Genomic DNA, 20,845 nt, shown 5'->3' with positions numbered 1-20,845 from the left:
CGTCTTCTTGGAGGAACAAAGGGAGGGCATAAATGTACCGTATTTTTTGCTCTCTAAGACTCACTTTTTCCCTCCTAAAAAGTAAGGGGAAATGTGTGTGCGTCTTATGGAGCAAATGCAGGCTGTGCAGCTATCCCAGAAGCCAGAACAGCAAGAGGGATTGCTGCTTTCTCTGCACAGCGATCCCTCTTGCTGTTCTGGCTTCTCAGATTCAGAATATTTTTTTCTTGTTTTCCTCCTCCAAAAACTAGGTGCGTCTTGTGGTCTGGTGCGTCTTATAGAGCGAAAAATACAGTAATGCAATAAATTTAGGTTTGGCTGAGAGACAGTAACTGGTCCCCAGGGTTTGAAGAGGGTCCCGAGGGCCGTATAAAGTGGCTTGGAAGCCCGCATCCGGCCCCTGAGCCAGGGCTCTCCCACAAGTGACTGATGCAGTTAAAACAAAAACCACTATTCTTCTGGGCGGCAGGATCTCTGCACGCACTCAGAGGCGCTCTGAGTTCGTCGACTAAAAGAATGGGAGACGGTTTCTTTGGCAAGGAAGACACAGGCGTGTTCGTAAAAATTGCCTGTTCGTGTGCGGGGAGACCTTGATTCTTGTTTGCCGACCCCCCCGCCAGCCCTCAGTCTAACTGCAATGCTTAATCAGTTGGCCAATGTAATGTTGCTGGGGGCGGGGGCGCCGGGCTGGAATTAGGTTTGGAAATTAAGCCAGAAATTCCAAAAGAATAAAGGAATGCAACAGGGGGGAAATCCATTTATCCCTTTTTTCTTTTCTCTCTCTCCCTCTTATTTTAATGCTATGCAGACTAAGGATCCGTGAGTTATTTGTGTTGGAAATGTGGGCTTGGCCCTCACGCCAGCTCCTCGCACCCAGAGCGGTTTCCAAAAGGAAGCCCGCCCCCAATTTAAATAAATCCAGCATATGGATAATCCTATTGCATGCTAATAGAGGAGATTCGGTGCTCAGCGCACCAGGCCTCCTGCAGTCTGAATGGTCAGGTTGCAGCAAGCAGGACTTTTTAGTCCAGAGAAAAGGCAAGCGAGAGGCAACACAAGGGAAGTTTTGCAAATTGCACGATTCGATGGGTGGAGGAAGAGAGCAGAGAAAAGCTTCCCCCCGTCTCTCGCAATACAGTGGTTGTTGTTGTTGTTTAGTTGTTTAGTTGTGTCCGCCTCTTCGTGACCCCCTGGACCAGAGCACGCCAGGCCCTCCTGTCTTCCACTGCCTCCCGCAGTTCAGTCAAACCCATGCTAGCACCTTCAAGAACACTGTCCCACCATCTCGTCCTCCATCGTCCCCTTCTCCTTGTGCCCTCCATCTTTCCCAGCATCAGGGTCTTTTCCAGGGAGTCTTCTCTTCTCATGAGGTGGCCAAAGTCTTGGAGCCTCAGCTTCAGGATCTGTCCTTCCAGTGAGCACTCAGGGCTGATTTCCTTCAGAATGGAGAGGTTTGATCTTCTTGCAGTCCATGGGACTCTCAAGAGTCTCCTCCAGCACCAGAATTCAAAAGCATCCATTCTTCGGCGATCAGCCTTCTTTATGGTCCAGCTCTCACTTCCATACATCACTACTGGGAAAACCAGAGCTTTTACTGTATGGACCTTAATACAGTGGTACCTCAGGTTAAGTACTTAATTCGTTCCGGAGGTCCATACTTAACCTGAAACTGTTCTTAACCTGAAGCACCACTTTAGCTAATGGGGCCTCCCGCTGCTGCCACGCCGCCGGAACACGATTTCTGTTCTCATCCTGAAGCAAAGTTCTTAACCTGAAGCACTATTTCTGGGTTAGCGGAGTCTGTAACCTGAAGCGTATGTAACCTGAAGCCTGTGTAACCCGAGGTACCACTGTACTAGAACTCGGGGGACATCCCATGATGTTGAGGGCTGGAAGATTCAGGGCAGCTGAAAAAGAAAGGACTTCTTCACATGGCGCAGAGTTAAACTGTGGAACTCACCGCCACAGCAGGCGGCCACAGCCACCGACTTGAATCGCTTTAAAAGAAGATTAGGCAATTCACAGGAGGAAGCTAGCAATGGCTATTAGCCACGATCAGATGCAGAAAAGTTATTGATCTTTTTGCTTTGGGGGGGGGGGGGCAAAGTCACTGAGCTTTCCTGCCCACAATTTTGCAAATTTGCAAAAGCAAAAGAAGGAGTTTTTGAGCCAGAAGCAACGCGGCCACAATGGGTTGCCATACGTCCAGATTTTCCCGGACATTTTTTAAAAGCGTTTTCAACCCAGACACTGCTTCTAACAGCAGTATTCTGGGAAATTCCAGGCGTATGGCAACCATAACAAAAACAAGAACTTTTTGGGGGGTGGGTGGAAGCAAAGTCCTTCACACACACAGCTTTTCAGGCTCCAAAACAGCCCTATGTGGTCGAAAGATGCCTTCGTGTCTGAGCACTGGAGAGGAAGGGTTTCGTGGAGAATAGTTCTGGGGTTTATTTGCGAAATATAATCCTGGGAGATTCGGGTGGCGCTGTGGGTTAAACCACAGAGCCTAGGACTTGCCGATCAGAAGGTCAGCGGTTCGAATCCCCACGACGGAGTGAGCTCCCATTGCTCGGTCCCTGCTCCTGCCAACCTAGCAGTTCGAAAGCACGTCAAAGTGCAAGTAGATCAATAGGTACAACTCCGGCGGGAAGGTAAACGGTGTTTCCGTGCGCTGCTCTGGTTCGCCAGAAGCGGCTTAGTCCTGCTGGCCACATGACCCGGAAGCTGTACGCCGGCTCCCTCAGCCTGTAAAGCGAGATGAGCGCCGCAACCCCAGAGTCGCCCATGACTGGACCTAATGGTCAGGGGTCCCTTTACCTTTTATCCTGGGAGAGGGTTTCAGCCAGCCAGCCAGTCATAAATCAGAAATCGCTGCCCGTTTTGTTTTCCCCTTTTTTAAAAGGTTTCTCAGTGCCCGCCTTTCGCACTCGGGGCTCGCTCCAGGCGATGGGTGCCCCTCCTCCCCATGGCGGGATATGCAGATGGAGGGGGTGTGGCTATGCAAACGAGGGCATTCTCCACTCTTCAATGGCTCCCCATTGAGGAGCGCTCTCTCTCCAGCCGACAAAAGGTGACATCAGCGCTCCATTGTCAGGTTTTCTTGTCCGGGAGACAATATCGCTCCTCTGAGCCCCCCCGGGGTTGGGAGCGTGTAGATGAGAAGCGATGGGAAGAGAGGGAGGCGGGGAGGGGAATTAAAATGAAGCCCTCGACATTGTTGCCATCAATATCTCAGCAAGCCTCTGGGAACAATATTGAAATCCCCTGGGAACAGGGCTGCTATGGAATGTCAGCTCCGCAGAAACCGGCCCTCTGTTCAGAAACGAGGTCTTTCCCTGACATCCTTTAAGGACGCAGCTATTTCCATTTATTCAGAATACTCTTTACGCCCCGCCGTCATCCCCCTTAGGAGATCGGGCCGACACGCATTTAAATCAAAAAAGTGGCTTTTAAAACCGAGCAAGCGAAGCTTAGCACCACGGACAGAATCTCTCAGAGATCTTAAGAACTTTTTGAACTACCCTGAACCTGCCACTGCCGCATAAATCCCTGTTCTGCATCTGCAAGAAACCGACGTAAGCTTTGGAACTCCCTGCCACTTGACCCGGACCAGGAACCTTCGATGAATTCTTTCGCACCTGCTAAAAACGTTTTTTGTTTCCACAAAATGCCATCGTGTTTTTAGTTTACTGCTGGCTTTAATTCTTTGAATATTTAAACACACACACACATACAGTGGTACCTCAGGTTAAGTACTTAATTGGTTCCGGAGGTCCGTACTTAAGCTGAAACTGTTCTTAACCTGAAGCACCACTTTAGCTAATGGGGCCTCCTGCTGCTGCTGCGCCGCCGGAACACGATTTCTGTTCTCATCCTGAAGCAAAGTTCTTAACTTGAAGCACTATTTCTGGGTTAGCGGAGTCTGTAACCTGAAGCGTATGTAACCTGAAGCTTATGTAACCCGAGGTACCACTGTATTCTTTTGTTTTATTCTTTTTTAAACTTTATTGCAAAACAATTTACATATAAAATACAGACAAAGAGAATACCTTGATGACGACTAAACATTAACTAATAACACATCGTCTAACATCACACACACTTTTGACTTCCGGTTCACCTCATTGTGCTTTCTACATATTCTTAACCTTTACGCATTTCCTGGTATATCTGTTACATACCCAGAAAATTTCCTACGTTTATAGTTTTCCTTAATATTCAAGATTCAATCTAGACCTGTCGGGAGATGTGCATTTTCACAATATTGTTTTAGATATTCTTTAAATGTTATCCACTCTTTACACACTTTCTGGTTTGAGTTTCCTCTTACTCTCCGAGTCATTTTCGCAAGTTCCAAGTATTCTATCATCTTCACCTGCCAGTCAAGCTTTGTAGGAATTGAGTCACCTCTCCAGTTTTTTGCTACTAAAATTCTAGCCGCCGTAGTTGCATACATAAAGATGGTTCTAAAGTTGTGGTTTTTTTATTTCAGTGGACATAAAGGCTTCTGGGTTTTATGGAAGGAGAATTTAAAGATCTTTTTGAGTTTGTTGTATATTATATCCCAGAATTCTTGTATCCTCACACAGTCCCACCATATGTGCATGAAAGTAAGGTAAAGGGACCCCTGACCGTTAGGTCCAGTCGTGGCCGACTCTGGGGTTGTGGCGCTCATCTCGCTTTACTGGCCGAGGGAGCCGGCGTACAGCTTCCAGGTCATGTGGCCAGCAGGACTAAGCCGCTTCTGGTGAACCAGAGCAGCGCACGGAAACGCCGTTTACTTTCCCGCCGGAGCGGTACCTATTGATCTACTTGCACAGGTGTGCTTTCGAACTGCTAGGTTGGCAGGAGCAGGAACTGAGCAATGGGAGCTCACTCCATCACGGGGATTCGAACCGCTGACCTTCTGATCAGCAAGTCCTAGGTTCTGTGGTTTAACCCACAGCACCACCCACGTCCCCTCAAACCAGGGAGCCAGCCCTAAAAAGAGAATAACGACAGGGTGCAAAATGGTGTCCACATTCATATTTCGGCCGCCGCCATTTCTATTTTCTCATAATTCCTCATCACGAGGGAGGGAACGCTTCTCCCCATCGCTTCCCAGCGGCAAAGTGGGGCCACGAGCTTTTTAAAAAGGGGGACCTGCCATTCCTCACCCCGCCCCAAACTGCCCCAGATGGACACAGCATCTGTGGGGATTTTGGAGGGACGGAAATGCCAAGTAGTTTTCCCACAGCGTTCCCTCTTTGTCCAGCTCCACTGCAAAAAATAAAGTCCCCAAAGTGGCAAAAAGCTCAGATATGAAAACAAACAGGACTTTAGCCAATGCATATCAAAACACACACACACAATTTTTTTTATTTAAAGTTTTGCTCCATTAAACCCCCCCACACACACCAAAGTAGATAGTGCTTGTGTTGAAAAAACAGCTGTGCGGTTTCTGAAAGAATCGTAATTTTTTTTATTTATTTTTTTGCTTCCTGGCTACTTTTTTTGCATAAAACGTCACCCTGTTTCCCCCCTTCCAAACATACGTGATTTTAACAGGCAGAGAGGCAGGGGAACGGCAGGCGATTCCTGCATTTTCCTGGTTCAGAAAATCCACACGCCGCTCTGTGTTAATTCCTGGACGACGATACGGGTTGTGAACGAAGAGGCGGTTTAGAAACTTGAAAACGTTGTCCAGAAAGCACAAAACCTACATGTTGTTTGCTCTGGTGAAAATATTATCTTGTCCTTTTTTAAAAAAATAATAATTGTGAAACCCCAATCATTAAATCCCCATCCAATCACTTAATGTGTGTATCTGTAAATAGAAAGATATTGCAAAAACCCAAACGGTATCCAAGCCTCGCAGCAAATATATCCTTTCAAAAGAGAATTCCTGAGAATTCCCAGCTCACTTGTTTTCGTCCTCCTGGTTGCAAGAGGTGAATAAGTCTCTTTATTTGATCAAATCTTCATTGTTTTCAACAAGGACCAGCATTTAAGAAGCGAAAACATTTTTTGTTAGACAAGCCTGCCCAAATGTTAAGTCGATGTGAGTTTTAATCTGTTGTTGTTTTTTTAAAGCTTATTGTTATTTCAACCTTGAGAATTATTGTTTCATCTTTTTTTGTAAACTGCTTTGGAGTTTGCCTGTATTTTTACAATCCAGAGCATCATATTCCTGCCTTGTGGAGGGTTGGGTCCCTTCCAACTCTGCGATTTTATGATTCTAGATAAGTTTCAAATAAAACCCAGAACCACGTCGAACACATTATCCAATGAAATAAAGCAGGACAGAGCGAATTTAAATTAAGCGTTTTTGAGTCCTGTCGTGAACTCCAAGAAGGAAACTTTCAAGATACGTGAGGTCAGGTTCCTGGTGGGTTTTGCTAATGCAGTTCTTCGCGATATACAGGTGAAACTCGAAAAATTAGAATATCGTGGGAAAGTTCGTTGATTTCAGGAATTCAACTTGAATGGTGAAACTATGAGATCGACTCGTGACATACAAAGCGAGATGTGCTTCTACTTCTCAGAGGTCCAACCTTGCTCGATTTGCAACGCTTGTTTTGCTGATTTCCTTGAATATTCTAATTTTCTAAGATGGTTAATTTGGGGTTTTCACCAGCTGTACGCCATGATCATGGCAATGATCACAAATCAAGGCTTGACGTATCTCGCTTTGCATGTCACGAGTCTGTCTCATATATTAGTTTCACCTTTCAAGTTGAATTCCTGAAATCAATGAACTTTTCCATGATATTCTAATTTTTCGAGTTTCACCTGTAGAACAAATCAAGGCTTGACATATCTCGCTTTGCATGTCACGAGTCTATATCATATATTAGTTTCACCTTTCCAGTTGAATTCCTGAAATCAAGGAACTTTCCCACAATATTCTAATTTTTCGAGTTTCACCTGTAACTATTTTAAAAATCTGATTCTTCATTTCTTTAACGCCTCTCCATTCAGAAGGAGCGTTAAGGATATGACAAGAGATGCAGATGAGCTGAGGCCAACGCTTGAATCTACAGTTCCCCGGATAAGCGATGCTCTTAAATCGGTGTCTGACCGTGGTGTTAACACGAATTTTCGGTGACCCTTCCGAGCAAAGGCCTTTTCTTCAAACAGGATGTCCCCCGCCTGGCTCCCGAGTCGGGACTGTCAAGGCCGATCTGTTTCAGGGGCAGATGGAAAATCCACCTTGTCAAGTCACGGCCTCCCTAAAAGTGCTTTTCAAATGCACCTTTTCTTTCCGCCCCTCAGCCGAACTGTCCATCCTAATCCGGGCCAATTTCATGCCTCGGGGAGTTCCCACCCACCACCCCGAGCTTTTAATTGCAAACTTTTTTGCTCTTTCTCTCAAACCCACCCAGCCTCCTCCTCCTCCTCCTCTCTTCGCCCGCCTCTCCCGACTTATCTGCACAGCGCCATCAGAAGCGTATCATTTGCCTTGTCAGGTTTTTATTGGGGGAAATCCGAACATGTCCAAGGATGTACGGCGGAGAAAAGCGCCCTGCTTGGGGGTCGGACAACTTTTGACATCAGTTTGATCAAAGATGCGGTATTAAAAGCGGGAGCTTTTGTGCGTGGGGTTCGCCCCCCTCCCCAAATCGCCCGGCTAAAGAAACGGAGGAAGCACCTCGGAGATGGTTAAGCTTCTTAGCAGGGGCTGGGCGACATCTGTGGGTCAAACAGCAATCAGCGCAAGGTCTTTCCCATGGGGGACACACATCTGGTAGGCCGCTGTGAGAATATGATGCTGGACTCAGCCTCAGCCCAGAAGCCAAGCTCTTCCGGTGCTCCTATGTAGGAAAGGATATATTGGCAATGCCAGAGTTACCGTATTTTTTGCACCATAACACTCACTTTTTTCCTCCTAGAAAGTAAGGGGAAATGTCTGTGCGTGTTATGGAGCGAATGCCTGCGGATGGCGGGGGGATCTGCTGCAGTCGTGAGCAGAGGATCCATGGTTCCCCTTCCTTCCCTCCTCCGTGGCTCGCTTTGCTTGCTTTGAAACAGCAAAGCGGGAGAAGAGCCGCTGAGTGGGAAGAAGAGAGGGACAGAGAGCCTGGTTACAAAGCACGGATCCACATGGATCCTCAGGATTTTTTTAAAAAATAAAGATATTTATTAAAATTTTCCATTGTAATACATTAAAAAATCAAAAAACACATAGAATTCACAATCCTTATTTTCAATAACATATTTCCCTGACTTCCCCATGCCTCCCCCTCTTGTATTCCAATTCAAATTGTTGGTTCAACAAGTTCTTATGATCCTCAGGATTTTTGCACTGGATCACCCCAAATTCACCATCAGATCACATAGCATGCCCCACTGTTGCCTGGGGCCACAGTGGTGCAAAAACGTGGTTACAAAGCATGGATCCACATGGATCCTCAGGATTTTTGCATTGGGCTACCCCAAACTCACCGTCAGATCACATGTCTGTGGCCACAGCATGAACCACAAAAATCATACATCCACTGTTTCGTTTAGAATATTTTTTTCTTGTTTTCCTCCTCTAAAAACTATGTGCGTGTTATGGTCGGGTGCATGTTATAGAGCGAAAAATACGGTACATACAGTGGTACCTCGGGTTAAGAATATTAATTCATTCCAGAGGTCCGTTCTTAACCTGAAACTGTTCTTAACCTGAAGCACCACTTTAGCTAATGGGGCCTCCTGCTGCTGCCGCGCGATTTCTGTTCTCGTCCTGAAGCAAAGTTCTTAACCTGAGGTACTATTTCTGGCTTAGCGGAGTCTGTAACCTGAAGCGTCTGTAACCTGAGGTACCACTGTATAAGCTTAACAAGCTATAGCTTTGGGCCCCACTCTCTTCAGGCCCCCCCCCCCAAACAAATTAAAGGGGGGGAACTGCATGTACATTTCCAAAACATAAGATAGAAAAACAAACAAAATAAAACCTACATCCAACAACAGTGTTTTGTCTTGTGTAGGCTCTTAGGATGTAAGTCATGGGCCCCGCCATCTCGCTTGCTCTCTAAAATATCATTGGTTTGCTCATTTCTATATATAGGGTGTGGGACGCGGGTGGCGCTGTAGGTTAAACCACAGAGCCTAGGACTTGCCGATCAGAAGGTCGGCGGTTCGAATCCCCGCGACGACGGGGTGAGCTCCCGTTGCTCGGTCCCTGCTCCTGCCAACCTAGCAGTTCAAAAGCACCTCAAAGTGCAAGTAGATAAATAGGTACCGCTCCAGCGGGAAGGTAAACGGCGTTTCCGTGCGCTGCTCTGGTTGGCCAGAAGCGTCTTAGTCCTGCTGGCCACATGACCCGGAAGCTGTACGCCGGCTCCCTCGGCCAGTAAAGCGAGATGAGCGCCGCAACCCCAGAGTCGGCCACGACTGGACCTAATGGTCAGGGGTCCCTTTACCTTTACCTATCGATGTGCAAAGCTCTGAAAAACTTAGGGGACTCCTGAACCCTGGTATCCCTGATTGGCGGAATTGGCACTTCTGCAGGTACCACCTGGGTAAAGGTAAAGGACCCCTGGACGGTTAAGTCCGGTCAAAGGTGATTATGGGGTTGCAGTGCTCATCTCTGCTTTCAGGCCAAGGGAGCCGGCGTTTGTCCGCAGACAGCTTCCTGGGTCATGTGGCCAGCAGGACTAAACCGCTTCTGGTGCAACGGGACACTGTGACGGTAACCAGAGCGCACGGAAACACCGTTTACCTTCCTGCCACAGCGGTACCTAGTGATCTACTTGCACTGGTGTGCTTTCAAACTGCTAGGTTGGCAGAAGCTGGGACAGAGCAGCGGGAGCTCACCCTGTCGAGGGGATTCGAACCGCCGACCTTCTGATCAGCAAACCCAAGAGGCTCAGTGGTTTATACCACAGCGCCACCCGCATTCCCAAAGGTGCCACATAATATCCATACTGCATCTATAAGAACTCAATCGTTTAGTGTGGCTGCGACAAGACTCATTCATTGTCAACGTGTATATGTAGTGGTTAAAGTGTCAGACTAAGGCCTCGGAGACCGGGGTTCGAATCCCTCCCACCCAGGACCGGATTTAGGTTTGATGATGCCCTCAGCTACTGAAGGTAATGGGGCCCTTAATATGTCCAGCTGTCCTTTGTCAACAACAAATTGTCATCTTTTTTGTGCTGAATATACAGGTGAAACTCGAAAAATTAGAATATTGTGGGAAAGTTCATTGATTTCAGGAATTCAGCTTGAATGTTGAAACTAATATATGAGATCGACTCGTGACATGCAAAGCGAGATGTGCTTCTACTTCTCAAAGGTCCAACCTTGCTCGATTTGCAATCCTTGTTTTGCTGATTTCCTTGAATATTCTAATTTTCTGAGACGGTTAATTTGGGGTTTTCACCAGCTGTATGGCATGATCATGGCAATGATCACAAATCAAGGCTTGACACATCTCACTTTGCATGTCACGAGTCTGTCTCATATGATAGTTTCACCTTTGAAGTTGAATTACTGAAATCAATGAACTTTCCCACGATATTCTACTTTTTCGAGTTTCACCTGTATGCTATATGGTAATTTATGGACCTAATAGATATCTCAAGCCTTTTGCACATGTGGCCATGCAACCAGTCCATGCAGAATGTAGGCACCCGATATATAGGATTCTGAAACGGAGCCGGGATTTGTGAACAGGGGCTTTAGAAACAACCCTATAAATTTGCCCTCCAGCATTTTGGAAATGTGTAAAATTGAAACTTTACGTAGGACACATATGGCGGTTTTTTTGGTGACGATGTTCTGTCTCTCCTTTCCCTCTGCCCCTTTTGTCTCTTGCAGCGGCGACGCCTCCGAACTTGGTCGACAAGCCCTGCTTAAAGCTGAAGGTTTATGTGCGGCCGACAAGTAAGTGATGTCTGGGGACACCGGAAAGATCCTCTGCAGGTTCCAGGGTGCAAGTTCAGCAAATCCCAGGGTGCAAATTTGCACACAAACACATACTGTATTTTTCGCTCTATAAGGCGCACCAGACCACAAGACGCACCTAGTTTTTGGAGGAGGAAAACAAGAAAAAAAATATTCCAAATCTCAGAAGCCAGAACAGCAAGAGGGATCGCTGCGCAGTGAAAGCAGCAATCCCTCTTGCTGTTCTGGCTTCTGGGATAGCTGCACAGCCTGCATTCGCTCCATAAGACGCACACACATTTCCCCTTACTTTTTAGGAAGGAAAAAGTGAGTCTTATAGAGCAAAAAATACAGTACCCATCTGGTATTCGCGATTCAGGGATCGGGTCTCTGCGAATCCCAGCCAGGGCAGCATTCGTGGCTCAGAAACCATGTCGAAATACATTCTGAAACTCGCCATTTGAGAGAAAACACTTTTCAGAGAGCAGTTTTTTTTAGCGGGGGGGGGGGCGACGCAGTTAAGGAATGCAGGGTTTCGTCAAATATTATTTTATCCCCTCCCTGTGAGAAGCCAAGTTACAGGGGACCAGGCAGAGGGCCTTCTCGGTGGTGGCGCCCGCCCTGTGGAACACCCTCCCACCAGATGTCAAAGAGAACAACAACTACCAGACTTTTAGAAGACATCTGAAGGCAGCCCTGTTTAGGGAAGCTTTTAATGTTTAATAGGTTATTTTAATATTCTGTTGGAAGCCACCCAGAGTGGCTGGGGAAACCCAGTCAGATGGGTGGAGTTTATTATTATTATTATTATTACTATTATTATTATTATTATTATTATTATTATTATTATTATTTACTTTATATACCGTCTCTCTCTGCTGGGGGAGCTGTGAAGCAGACAAGAAATTCAGTCAGCAAGATTCTCCCCTATGTTTGTAGAGGACTTGGGTCTTTGGGTGGCTGTCAGACCTGAGCACTTTCTGAGAATTGTAGAGTTGGAAGGGACCTCTTGAGTCATCTAGTCCAACCCTCTGAAATGCAGGAATCTCAGCTAAAGCATCCACGACAGAGGGCTATCCAACCTCTGCTTAAAAATCTCCAAGGAAGGAGAGTCCACAACCTCCGAAGGGAGAACATTCCATTAGCTCTTACTGTCAGAAAGTTAATCCTGATGTTTAGTTGGAAAGCTGAGGCTCCAGGAACCCACAGGAGGGGAGAGCTTCTCTCGCCCTCAGGTCCTCCTCATGACCTTCCCATTAGAGCAGCGGTTCTCAACCTCTGGGTCCCCAGATGTTGTTGGACTACAACTCCCATCATTCCCAGCTAGCAAGGCCGGAGCTCAGGGGTGATGGGAGTTGTAGTTATGGTGCTGGAGGAGACTCTTGAGAGTCCCACGGACTGCAAGAAGATCAAACCTCTCCATCCTTAAGGAAATCAGCCCTGAGTGCTCACTGGGAGGACAGATCCTGAAGCTGAGGCTCCAAGACTTTGGCCTGAGAAGAGAAGACTCCCTGGAAAAGACCCTGATGCTGGGAAAGATGGAGGGCACAAGGAGAAGGGGACGACAGAGGACGAGATGGTTGGATAGTGTTCTCGAAGCCATAAACATGAGTTTGACCAAACAGCGGGAGGCAGTGGAAGACAGGAGGGCCTGGCGTGCTCTGGTCCAGGGGGTCACGAAGAGTCGGACACAACTAAACGAATCAACAACAACAACAAAGTCGGAAAGCCCTTTGTTGTAATTTGAATCCATCGGTTCGGGTCTTTTCCTCCAGAGCACCCTTCAGAGCTCGCTCCATCTTCCATGTGGCAGCCTATTGGAAGATGGCCATCATATCCCCTCTCAGTCTCTAAAGATACCCAGCTCCTTCGACCGTTCTTCATCAGGCTTGGCTTCCAGACCCTTGATCATCTTGGTCACCCTCCTCTGCACACCTTCCAGCTTGTCAATCTCCTCCTTAAATTGTGGCGCCCAGAAGTGAGAACAGGACTCCAGGTGTGGTGTGACCAAGGCAGAATAGAGTGGGATTATGACTTCCCTTAGGGACGCAGGTGGTGCTGTGGGTTAAACCACAGAGCCTAGGACTTGCCGATCAGAAGGTCGGCGGTTCGAATCCCCGCAATGACGGGGTGAGCTCCCATTGCTCGGTCCCTGCTCCTGCCAACCTAGCAGCTCGAAAGCACATCAAAGTGCAAGTAGATAAATAGGTACCGCTCCGGCGGGAAGGTAAACGGCGTTTCCGTGCGCTGCTCTGGTTCACCAGAAGCAGCTTAGTCATGCTGGCCACATGACCCAGAAGCTGTACACCGGCTCCCTCGGCCAATAAAGCGAGATGAGCGCGCAACCCCAGAGTCGGTCACGACTAGACCTAATGGTCAGGGGTCCCTTTATCTTTACCTATGACTTCCCTTGATCTGGACACTAGATTTCTGTTTGATGCAGCCTAGAACAGCGTTAGCCTTTTTTGCTGCTGCATCACCTGGCTGACTTGCACTGTATCCCCCGAATATCTGGTCTGGTTTTTGCTGTTGTTGCTGTAAAGTGGTCCCTTGGTTCTCAAGCTTAATCTGTTCCAGAAGTCCGTTCCAAAACCAAAGCGTTCCAAAACCAAGGCTTGCTTTCCCATAGAAAGCAATGCAAAACGGATTAACCCATTCCAGACTTTTAAAAACAACCCCTGAAACAGCAGTTGAACAGGAATTTTACTATCTATCGAGACCGTTGATAAATGAAAGCAATGATCAATGTACTGTACTATAAAATAAGTAAGACCGTGTTGTAGATTTAAAAGATAAAAATAATTACCTGCGCTGATGATCATCACAAAAACAAATGAACCGAAAAGCCACAAAAACTCAAAATAAATCACAAAAACAAAAGCACCAAACTTAATCTGTTCCGGAAGCCCGTTTGACTTCCGAAATGATCGAAAACCAAGTCTTGGCTTCTAATTGGTGCAGGCGCCCTGGAAACAATAGCCGACAGCCGCATCGGCTGCTCGGCTTCTGAAAAACGTTCGAAAACTGGAACACTTACTTCCGGGTTTTCGGCGTTTGGGAACCAAGGCGTTTGAGAACCAAAGCGTTTGAGAACCAAGGCATTTGGGAACCAAAGCGTTTGAGAACCAAGGTCCCACTGTATGTTCATAGTAATGGCGACGATGCAAAACCTTTTCCAGGGAAACTGGAAGAACAAACCTTTCCTTCCGCATGTTTTCCCCGTGAGATCAAATCAGTGAAAGGTCTATTAGACCTCGACCCCATCTGCACCGACCTTCACCCCACTCTTTCTAAACCCACTTCAACCGCTGGCTTTCTTGGCAGCGGGTGAAATGCCAGGCGCAGGGGGTGCTTTTGGCCCGAGAAAATAGCACCCGAGCGTCACTCAGATCTCCAACAAATTATCTTCGGTTCTGCTCTGGGGCTGGAAGAAAGAAGGAAATAAAATAAATCTAGATTGATGCCTGCTTGGTACATAACCCCACAGGGCTGCTTTTGTTTTCGCAGAGGGGGGGGAAAAGAGAGCAAATTATTTTAGGGGTTTTTTTGTTTTTTCTTCCCTCTTTTCTTTTTCGTAAAAAGCCAGCCTCCAGCTCTCCGTACAGGGGAGTTTCGCCCCCACTTCCCCCGAATCAAATAGGCGCAGCTGTTGTAGAGAAAAAAGAAAACACAAATTAATAATTTTCTCCTCCTGTTAACATATAATTAGTATTTGGCCACAGCTCTTCCCAGGGAGCAGGTAGAAAAGAGTGAGAAATGTCAGAGTCTAAAGGGATATTCTAAGGGCTTGGTTTTCCCTTTCCTTGTTTTATGTGTGTATGTGTGTGTGATGGAGGCAGCTTTTAAAGAAAACAAGAACGCTTTGCTAATGAAAGAAAAAATGGCTTTAAAAAAAAAAAATTTAAAACCCGGGTGGTTATGGGCTGTTAGGCCTGTCAGTTTCTCGTTTATTTCCCCACCCTTGAATTTCAGTCTCCACATCAGTTTGTGAATTCCCCACCACCACCACTCTAAAAAGCCAGTGTTTTCTGCAAATTTATCCTAACCACATCTAATTGCATGCAGTTTCACTAATTGGCACATTGTTGCAAAGCGGTTTTCTGATAGCTGCGCTGACTGGGGCTGATGGGGCTATAGTCCCAAAAATCCGGAGGGCACCAGGTTCGGAGAGGCTGAGATATGGGGTCGCCGCTTTAGGGAACCAAATGTCCTATAGGACTCAAATCTATCTGGGCATAAGCTGCAATGATCTTAGTGGGACATACCTTGGTGTAGACCTGCATAGGACCTCACTGTAAGGCTGCTGCCTGGAACCCATTTACGAAGGAATACATCCCGTTGGAAGTTGATGATGATGATGATATTTATACCCCTCCCATCCGGCTGGGTTTCCCCAGCCACTCTGGGTAGCTTCCAACAGAACACTAAAAGCAGAATAAAACAGCAGTCATTAAAAACTTTCCTAAACAGGGCTGCCTTTAGATGTCTTCTAAAAGTTTCGTAATTATTTTTCTCTTTGACATCTGGTGGGAGGGAGTTCCACAGGGCAGGCACCACCACCGAGAAGGCCCTCTGCCTGGTTCTCTGTAACCTCACTTCTCGCAGGGAGGGAACTGCCAGAAGGCTCTCAGAGCTGGACCTCAGTGTCCGGGCTGGACGATGGGGGTGGAGATGCTCCTTCAGGTATACTGGACCGAGGCCGTTTAGGGCTTTCAAGGTCAGCACCAACACTTTGAATTGTGCTCGGAAACGTACTGGGAGCCAATGGAGGTCTTTCAGGACCAGTGTTATGTGGTCTCGGTGGCTGCTCCCAGTCCCCAGTCTAGTAGCCGCATTCTGGATTAGTTGTGGTTTCCGGGTCACCTTCAAAGGCAGCCCCACATAGAACGCGTTGCAGTAGTCCAAGCGGGAGATAACCAGAGCATGCACCACTCTGGCCAGACAGTCTGCGGACAGGGAGGGTCTCATCCTGCATACCAGATGGAGCTGCCCTGGACACAGAATTGACCTGCACCTCCATGGACAGCTGTGAGTCCAGAATGACCCCCAGGCTGCGCACCTGGTCCTTCAGGGGCACAGTCACCCCATTCAGGACCAGGGAGTCCTCCACACCCGCCCACCTCCTGTCCCCCCAAAACTGTCCTTCTGTCTTGTCAGGATTCAACCTCAATCTGTTAGCCGCCATCCATCCTCCAACCGCCTCCAGACACTCACACAGGGCCTTCATCGCATAGCTTTGCAGCGGTCTGTCTTGTTTGCTGAAGGTCCCAGGTTCATAGAGTCAAATCATTGTAGAGTTGAAAGGGACCCTGAGGGTCATCCAGCCCAACCCCCCTGGAATGCAGGAATCTTTCACCCAATGTGGGACTTGAACCCACAACCTTGAGATTAAAAGCCTGGTGAGGATGCCAGCAAGCTGGTAGAGCGACCAAGATGATCAAGGGTCTGGAAACCAAGCCTGATGAAGAACGGTCGAAGCAGCTGAGTGTGTTGAGCCTGGGAAAGGGGAGACTGAGAGGAGCTATGATAGCCATCTCCTGATATCTTAAGGGCTATCACAGGGACGATGGACCAGGCTTGGTTTCTCCTGCTCTGGAGGGGCTGGACTCGGACCAAGAGCTGTTGAGGTCCCTTCAAACTCTACATTTCTGTCATTCTATGATCTACCAACGGAGCTATTTATGCTCCTGCATATCCTTCCCTCTTCTGTGATTACGACAATCATTTTGCTCATAATAATCCTGGACTGTGAAGGGGGGGCAGCGGTGGAGCCGAACGCAGAACACAAAGGGGGGATTGGCATCTGTGGATATTGTTGTTCTTTCCCTCCCCTCCTCCCCTGGCTATGATCCTGCAAAAACCACCCTTAATCCCGTCGTAAACTTTAAAAGACGAGACAAGCCGGGGGAACGGCGTTTGCAGTAATTTAGCCGACGCGTTTCTGCGCCGCCGGCAGACGGGGCGCCTTTTGCAGGCGGGATTATCGGGCGGGTGAGAAGCAGCCACCCTTTGACCCCTTGACCGCAGGCAGGGCCAATAATAATAATAATAATAATAATAATAATAATAATAATAATAATAATTTATTTATACCCTGCCCATCTGGCTGAGCTTCCCCAGCCACTCTGGGCGGCTTCCAATCAAATGTTAAAAACAACACAGCATTAAATATTAAAAACTTCCCTGAACAGGGCTGCCTTCAGATGTCTTTTAAAAAGAAGATAGCTGCTTATTTCCTTCACATCTGAAGGAAGGGTGTTCCACAGGGCGGGCGCCACTACCGAGAAGGCCCTCTGTCTGGTTCCCTGTAACCTCACTTCTCGCAGGGAGGGAACTGCCAGAAGGCCCTCGGTGCTGGACCTCAGTGTCCGGGCTGAACGATGGGGGTGGAGATGCTCCTTCAGGGATACAGGACCAAGGCTGTTTAGGGCTTTAAAGGTCAGCACCAACACTTTGAATTGTGCTCGGATACATCCCTGGAGCCAATGCAGATCTCTTAGGACCGGTGTTATGTGGTCCCGGCAGCCACTCCCAGTCCCCAGTCTAGCTGCCGCATTCTGGATTAGTTGCAGTTTCTGAGTCACCTTCAAAGGTAGCCCCACATAGAGCGCATTGCAGTAGTCCAAGTGGGAGATAACCAGAGCATGCACCACTCTGGCCAGACAGTCTGCGGACAGGGAGGGTCTCATCCTGCATACCAGATGGAACTGCCCTGGACACAGAATTAACCTGTGCTTCCATGGACAGCTGCGAGTCCAGAATGACTCCCAGGCTGCGCACCTGGTCCTTCAGGGGCACAGTTACCCCATTCAGGACCAGGGAGTCCCCCACACCTGCCCGCCCCCTGTCCCCCCAAAACAGTCCTTCTGTCTTGTCAGGATTCAACCTCAATCTGTTAGCCGCCACCCATCCTCCAAGAAACCAAACGCGCAAGGCCACTAGCCCCCAAGAGGCGTCCTTGGCACTGGAGGATTTTGGCAAAGCTCCGCCGGCTGGCCGGGGTCCATTGAGCAAAAAATAAATGAAAATGCCTCCCGTTGATTTTGAAATGGACTCTTGCCTGGGAGAGGCAGCCAGAGGGCGGCTTGCGAGCTTGTCAACACGCTGCCCTTTCCCTCTGGGTCGCGACCCTCTTCCTTTCTGCACACCCACACTGCCCACGAGAGGAAGCTGGCAACCTGGGCGGCTGGGCTGGGGCCAGGAAACGGCGATATGAAGACGGAGCCGGGTTGCAGAAATGCACAGTCCAGCGAGGAGCCCGGCTGCTGGATGAGGCCAGAGGGAGCCCCCTCTAGTCCAGCGTTCTGTTCTTGCAGTGACTGGCTGGATGCCCTGAGCGCAACAGGATATCTCCCGTCCTTCCGGAATCTCTCCAGCAAGTCCCGTATTTTTCGCTCTATAAGATGCACCAGACCACAAGACGCACCTAGTTTTTGGAGGAGGAAAACAAAACAAAAAATATTCTGAATCTCAGAAGCCAGAACAGCAAGAGGGATCGCTGCGCAGTGAAAGCAGCAATCCCTCTTGCTGTTCTGGCTTCTGGGATAGCTGCGCAGCCTGCATTCGCTCCATAAGACGCACACACATTTCCCCTTACTTTTTAGAAGGGAAAAAGTGAGTCTTATAGAGCAAAAAATACGGTAGTTTTCGGAAGCATCGCTGCCTCCCAAAAGCACCGCGCAAAAGGAAGTCCTTCTTTGCAGGGCGCACTGTTAAACTATGAATTTCCTCCCACATCAGGCAGGGAGTGCCACAAACAGCGATTTGAGGTCCTTCTTCATCTGCCTCCTCAATAACAATACTAATAATAATATTTATACCCCGCCCATCCGGCTGGGTTTCCCCAGCCACTCTGGGCGGCTCCCAACAGAATATTAAAAACACGATCAAACATCAAACATTAAAAACTTCCCTAAACAGGGCTGCCTTCAGATGTCTTCTAAAAGTCTGGTAGTTGTTCTCTTTGACATCTGGTGGGAGGGCGTTCCACAGGGCGGGCGCCACCACCAAGAAGGCCCTCCGCCTGGTTCCCTGTAACCTCGCTTCTCGCATGGAGGGAACTGCCAGAAGGCCCTCGGAGCTGGACCCCGGTGTCCGGGGTGGAGACGCTCCTTCAGGTATACTGGGCCGTTTAGGGCTTTCAAGGTCAGCACCAACACTTTGAATTGTGCTCAGAGACGTACTGGGAACCAACGTAGGTCTTTCAGGGCCGGTGTTATATGGTCTCGGTGGCCACTCCCAGTCACCAGGGACATAGGAAGGGGGGTGCAATTTGATCAAATCAAATCAAATGAAAAGATTTGACAATAAAAATACCTATCTATTGATAAGTATTACTTAATATACTTCAAACCTATACCAGTGTTTTTTGTACATTATATCATCCGTCTTGGGTTGAATCCCTTTCCAATTTATTGTATCGTTGACTTCCTTCCACCTCATTATGGTTTTCTCTGTTGAAGTTTTGATCCTCCTGATTTCTGATTTCCCCGGTTAATCATGCCATCTCTGTGTAGTCCAATAGTTTCATCTGACAGTCCGCCCTCATCTTGTCATTTTTCCAACTCTGCGTGAGCAACATCCTTGCAGCTGTTACGTAGCGTACATAAACAGTCTTTTCAGTTCTTTCGGTATCTCTGCACCTACAATTCTTAACAAAAAGCCTTCTAGGTTTTTTTAAACAAAGGTTATTTTAAACATTTTTTTTTCAACTCATTATCTATCATCTCCCAGAATTCCTTTATCGCTTTACAGTTCCACCACATGTGGCGAAAGGTGCCTTCCTTCTCTTTACATTTCCAACATTTGACCTTGCTCCGAACATTTTCGCTTATTTGTTGGGAGTCAAAATACCCAGCGGTACATCATTCACCCCCTCTTTCCTTTCTTATACCCCCTCTTTTGTTTCCTTGCAGACGATTCTCTCTACGAGTCCCCAGAGCCGATATTCACCAGCAATAACTCCTGCCACAGCTTCCGGGTCCCTGAGACTTTCTTCGTGGTGGTGGTGGTCCCAGTTTTCTGGACTATCCTGACTTCCTAGCCCTGCTAGGTGAGGACAGAAGAGGAAGAAAACTGGAGCTCTTTTCAGCAGCCGCTGGGGGAAAAAAACGAGGGGGGGAGGATTGAAAAAGCGAGAAAGAGAGAGAGAGAGGGCGTGAACGAAGAATGGAGAGAGAACTCGCGGCGATGACTTTGTTCAGTTTTGTGTGGGGAGGGAAGGGTGTGTAGTCAATGGATCTCTGAACTGCGGTCTCAGCCACAGACGAGCTTGCGGATCGGGGCACCTCAGACAGCCAGGTGGACGGACCCTGCCTCCATCTCCCAGGTCAAGCCACTGTTACGGTTCACAACCGGACCCCCGCTACACCCCATCAGATCTGGGGCGGCGGAAGGATCAGTGAGATAGCTGGAGAGAGAAGGCAAAAGAGACCGGTTTCTGAAAACCTGCGGCGGGAGGCAAGCAGGTTCTGTGCTTCCAAGACGCTCTGCGGATCATTTTCGTCTGGCCAGGACACAACCCCGTTGGGGGGTTCCTGTTTACCCTCCCCCACCCTATGGGGTTTTGCTTTTCAAAATTTCTAGACCAAATATAGTCTCCTTCCTTCTATTCCCCTCTGTTCCTTCCTCCCAGCTTTGGTTTTTTTGTGCCGGTCTTTTTTCTGCAACTGGAACCGAAAGAGACATCGCAGTGAGGAGGGAGGAGCAGGTGCCTCACCTATTGCCCTTCTGTTTTCCCCTCTTCCTCTCTTCCTCCCCTTGGACAAAGGCGGGCAGCCCCTTCCACCGCGGTGGCCAACTTCCCTGACTCGCAAAACGCACACACCAGGCAGCTAGGATTGGGGGGCCTAGGAGCCAAAGGGGACCACCAGCCCCCCGAACCACACAGAGGACTAGAATCCTGCCCTGCCCAAATCAGCCTTTGCTTTAGACCCACCCCCCACCCCCTGTTTCTGTTAACTATTGTTGGTGCAGCAGACCCACTGCCATC

General features: G+C 48.3%; 1 protein-coding gene across 1 annotated transcript in view; it reads left to right on the top strand.

Moving 5' to 3' along the window:
- EFNA2 (ephrin A2) overlaps window positions 1–20,472 on the top strand; it is a 171,194-nt gene extending 150,722 nt beyond the window's left edge. Inside the window, exons 3-4 of the mRNA XM_053372800.1 lie at window positions 10,789–10,854; window positions 19,770–20,472. Coding sequence (XP_053228775.1) covers window positions 10,789–10,854; window positions 19,770–19,897 — 194 coding nt within the window. The 3' untranslated portion in view covers window positions 19,898–20,472. The remainder of the gene's footprint in view (window positions 1–10,788; window positions 10,855–19,769) is intronic.
- Window positions 20,473–20,845: the final 373 nt, after the last annotated feature.

This window comes from Podarcis raffonei, chromosome 18 (genome assembly GCF_027172205.1).
Source record: "Podarcis raffonei isolate rPodRaf1 chromosome 18, rPodRaf1.pri, whole genome shotgun sequence".
Classification (NCBI taxonomy): domain Eukaryota; kingdom Metazoa; phylum Chordata; class Lepidosauria; order Squamata; family Lacertidae; genus Podarcis; species Podarcis raffonei.
Note: the sequence above shows the minus strand (reverse complement) of the source record. Positions and strands in the feature narration are given on the sequence as shown.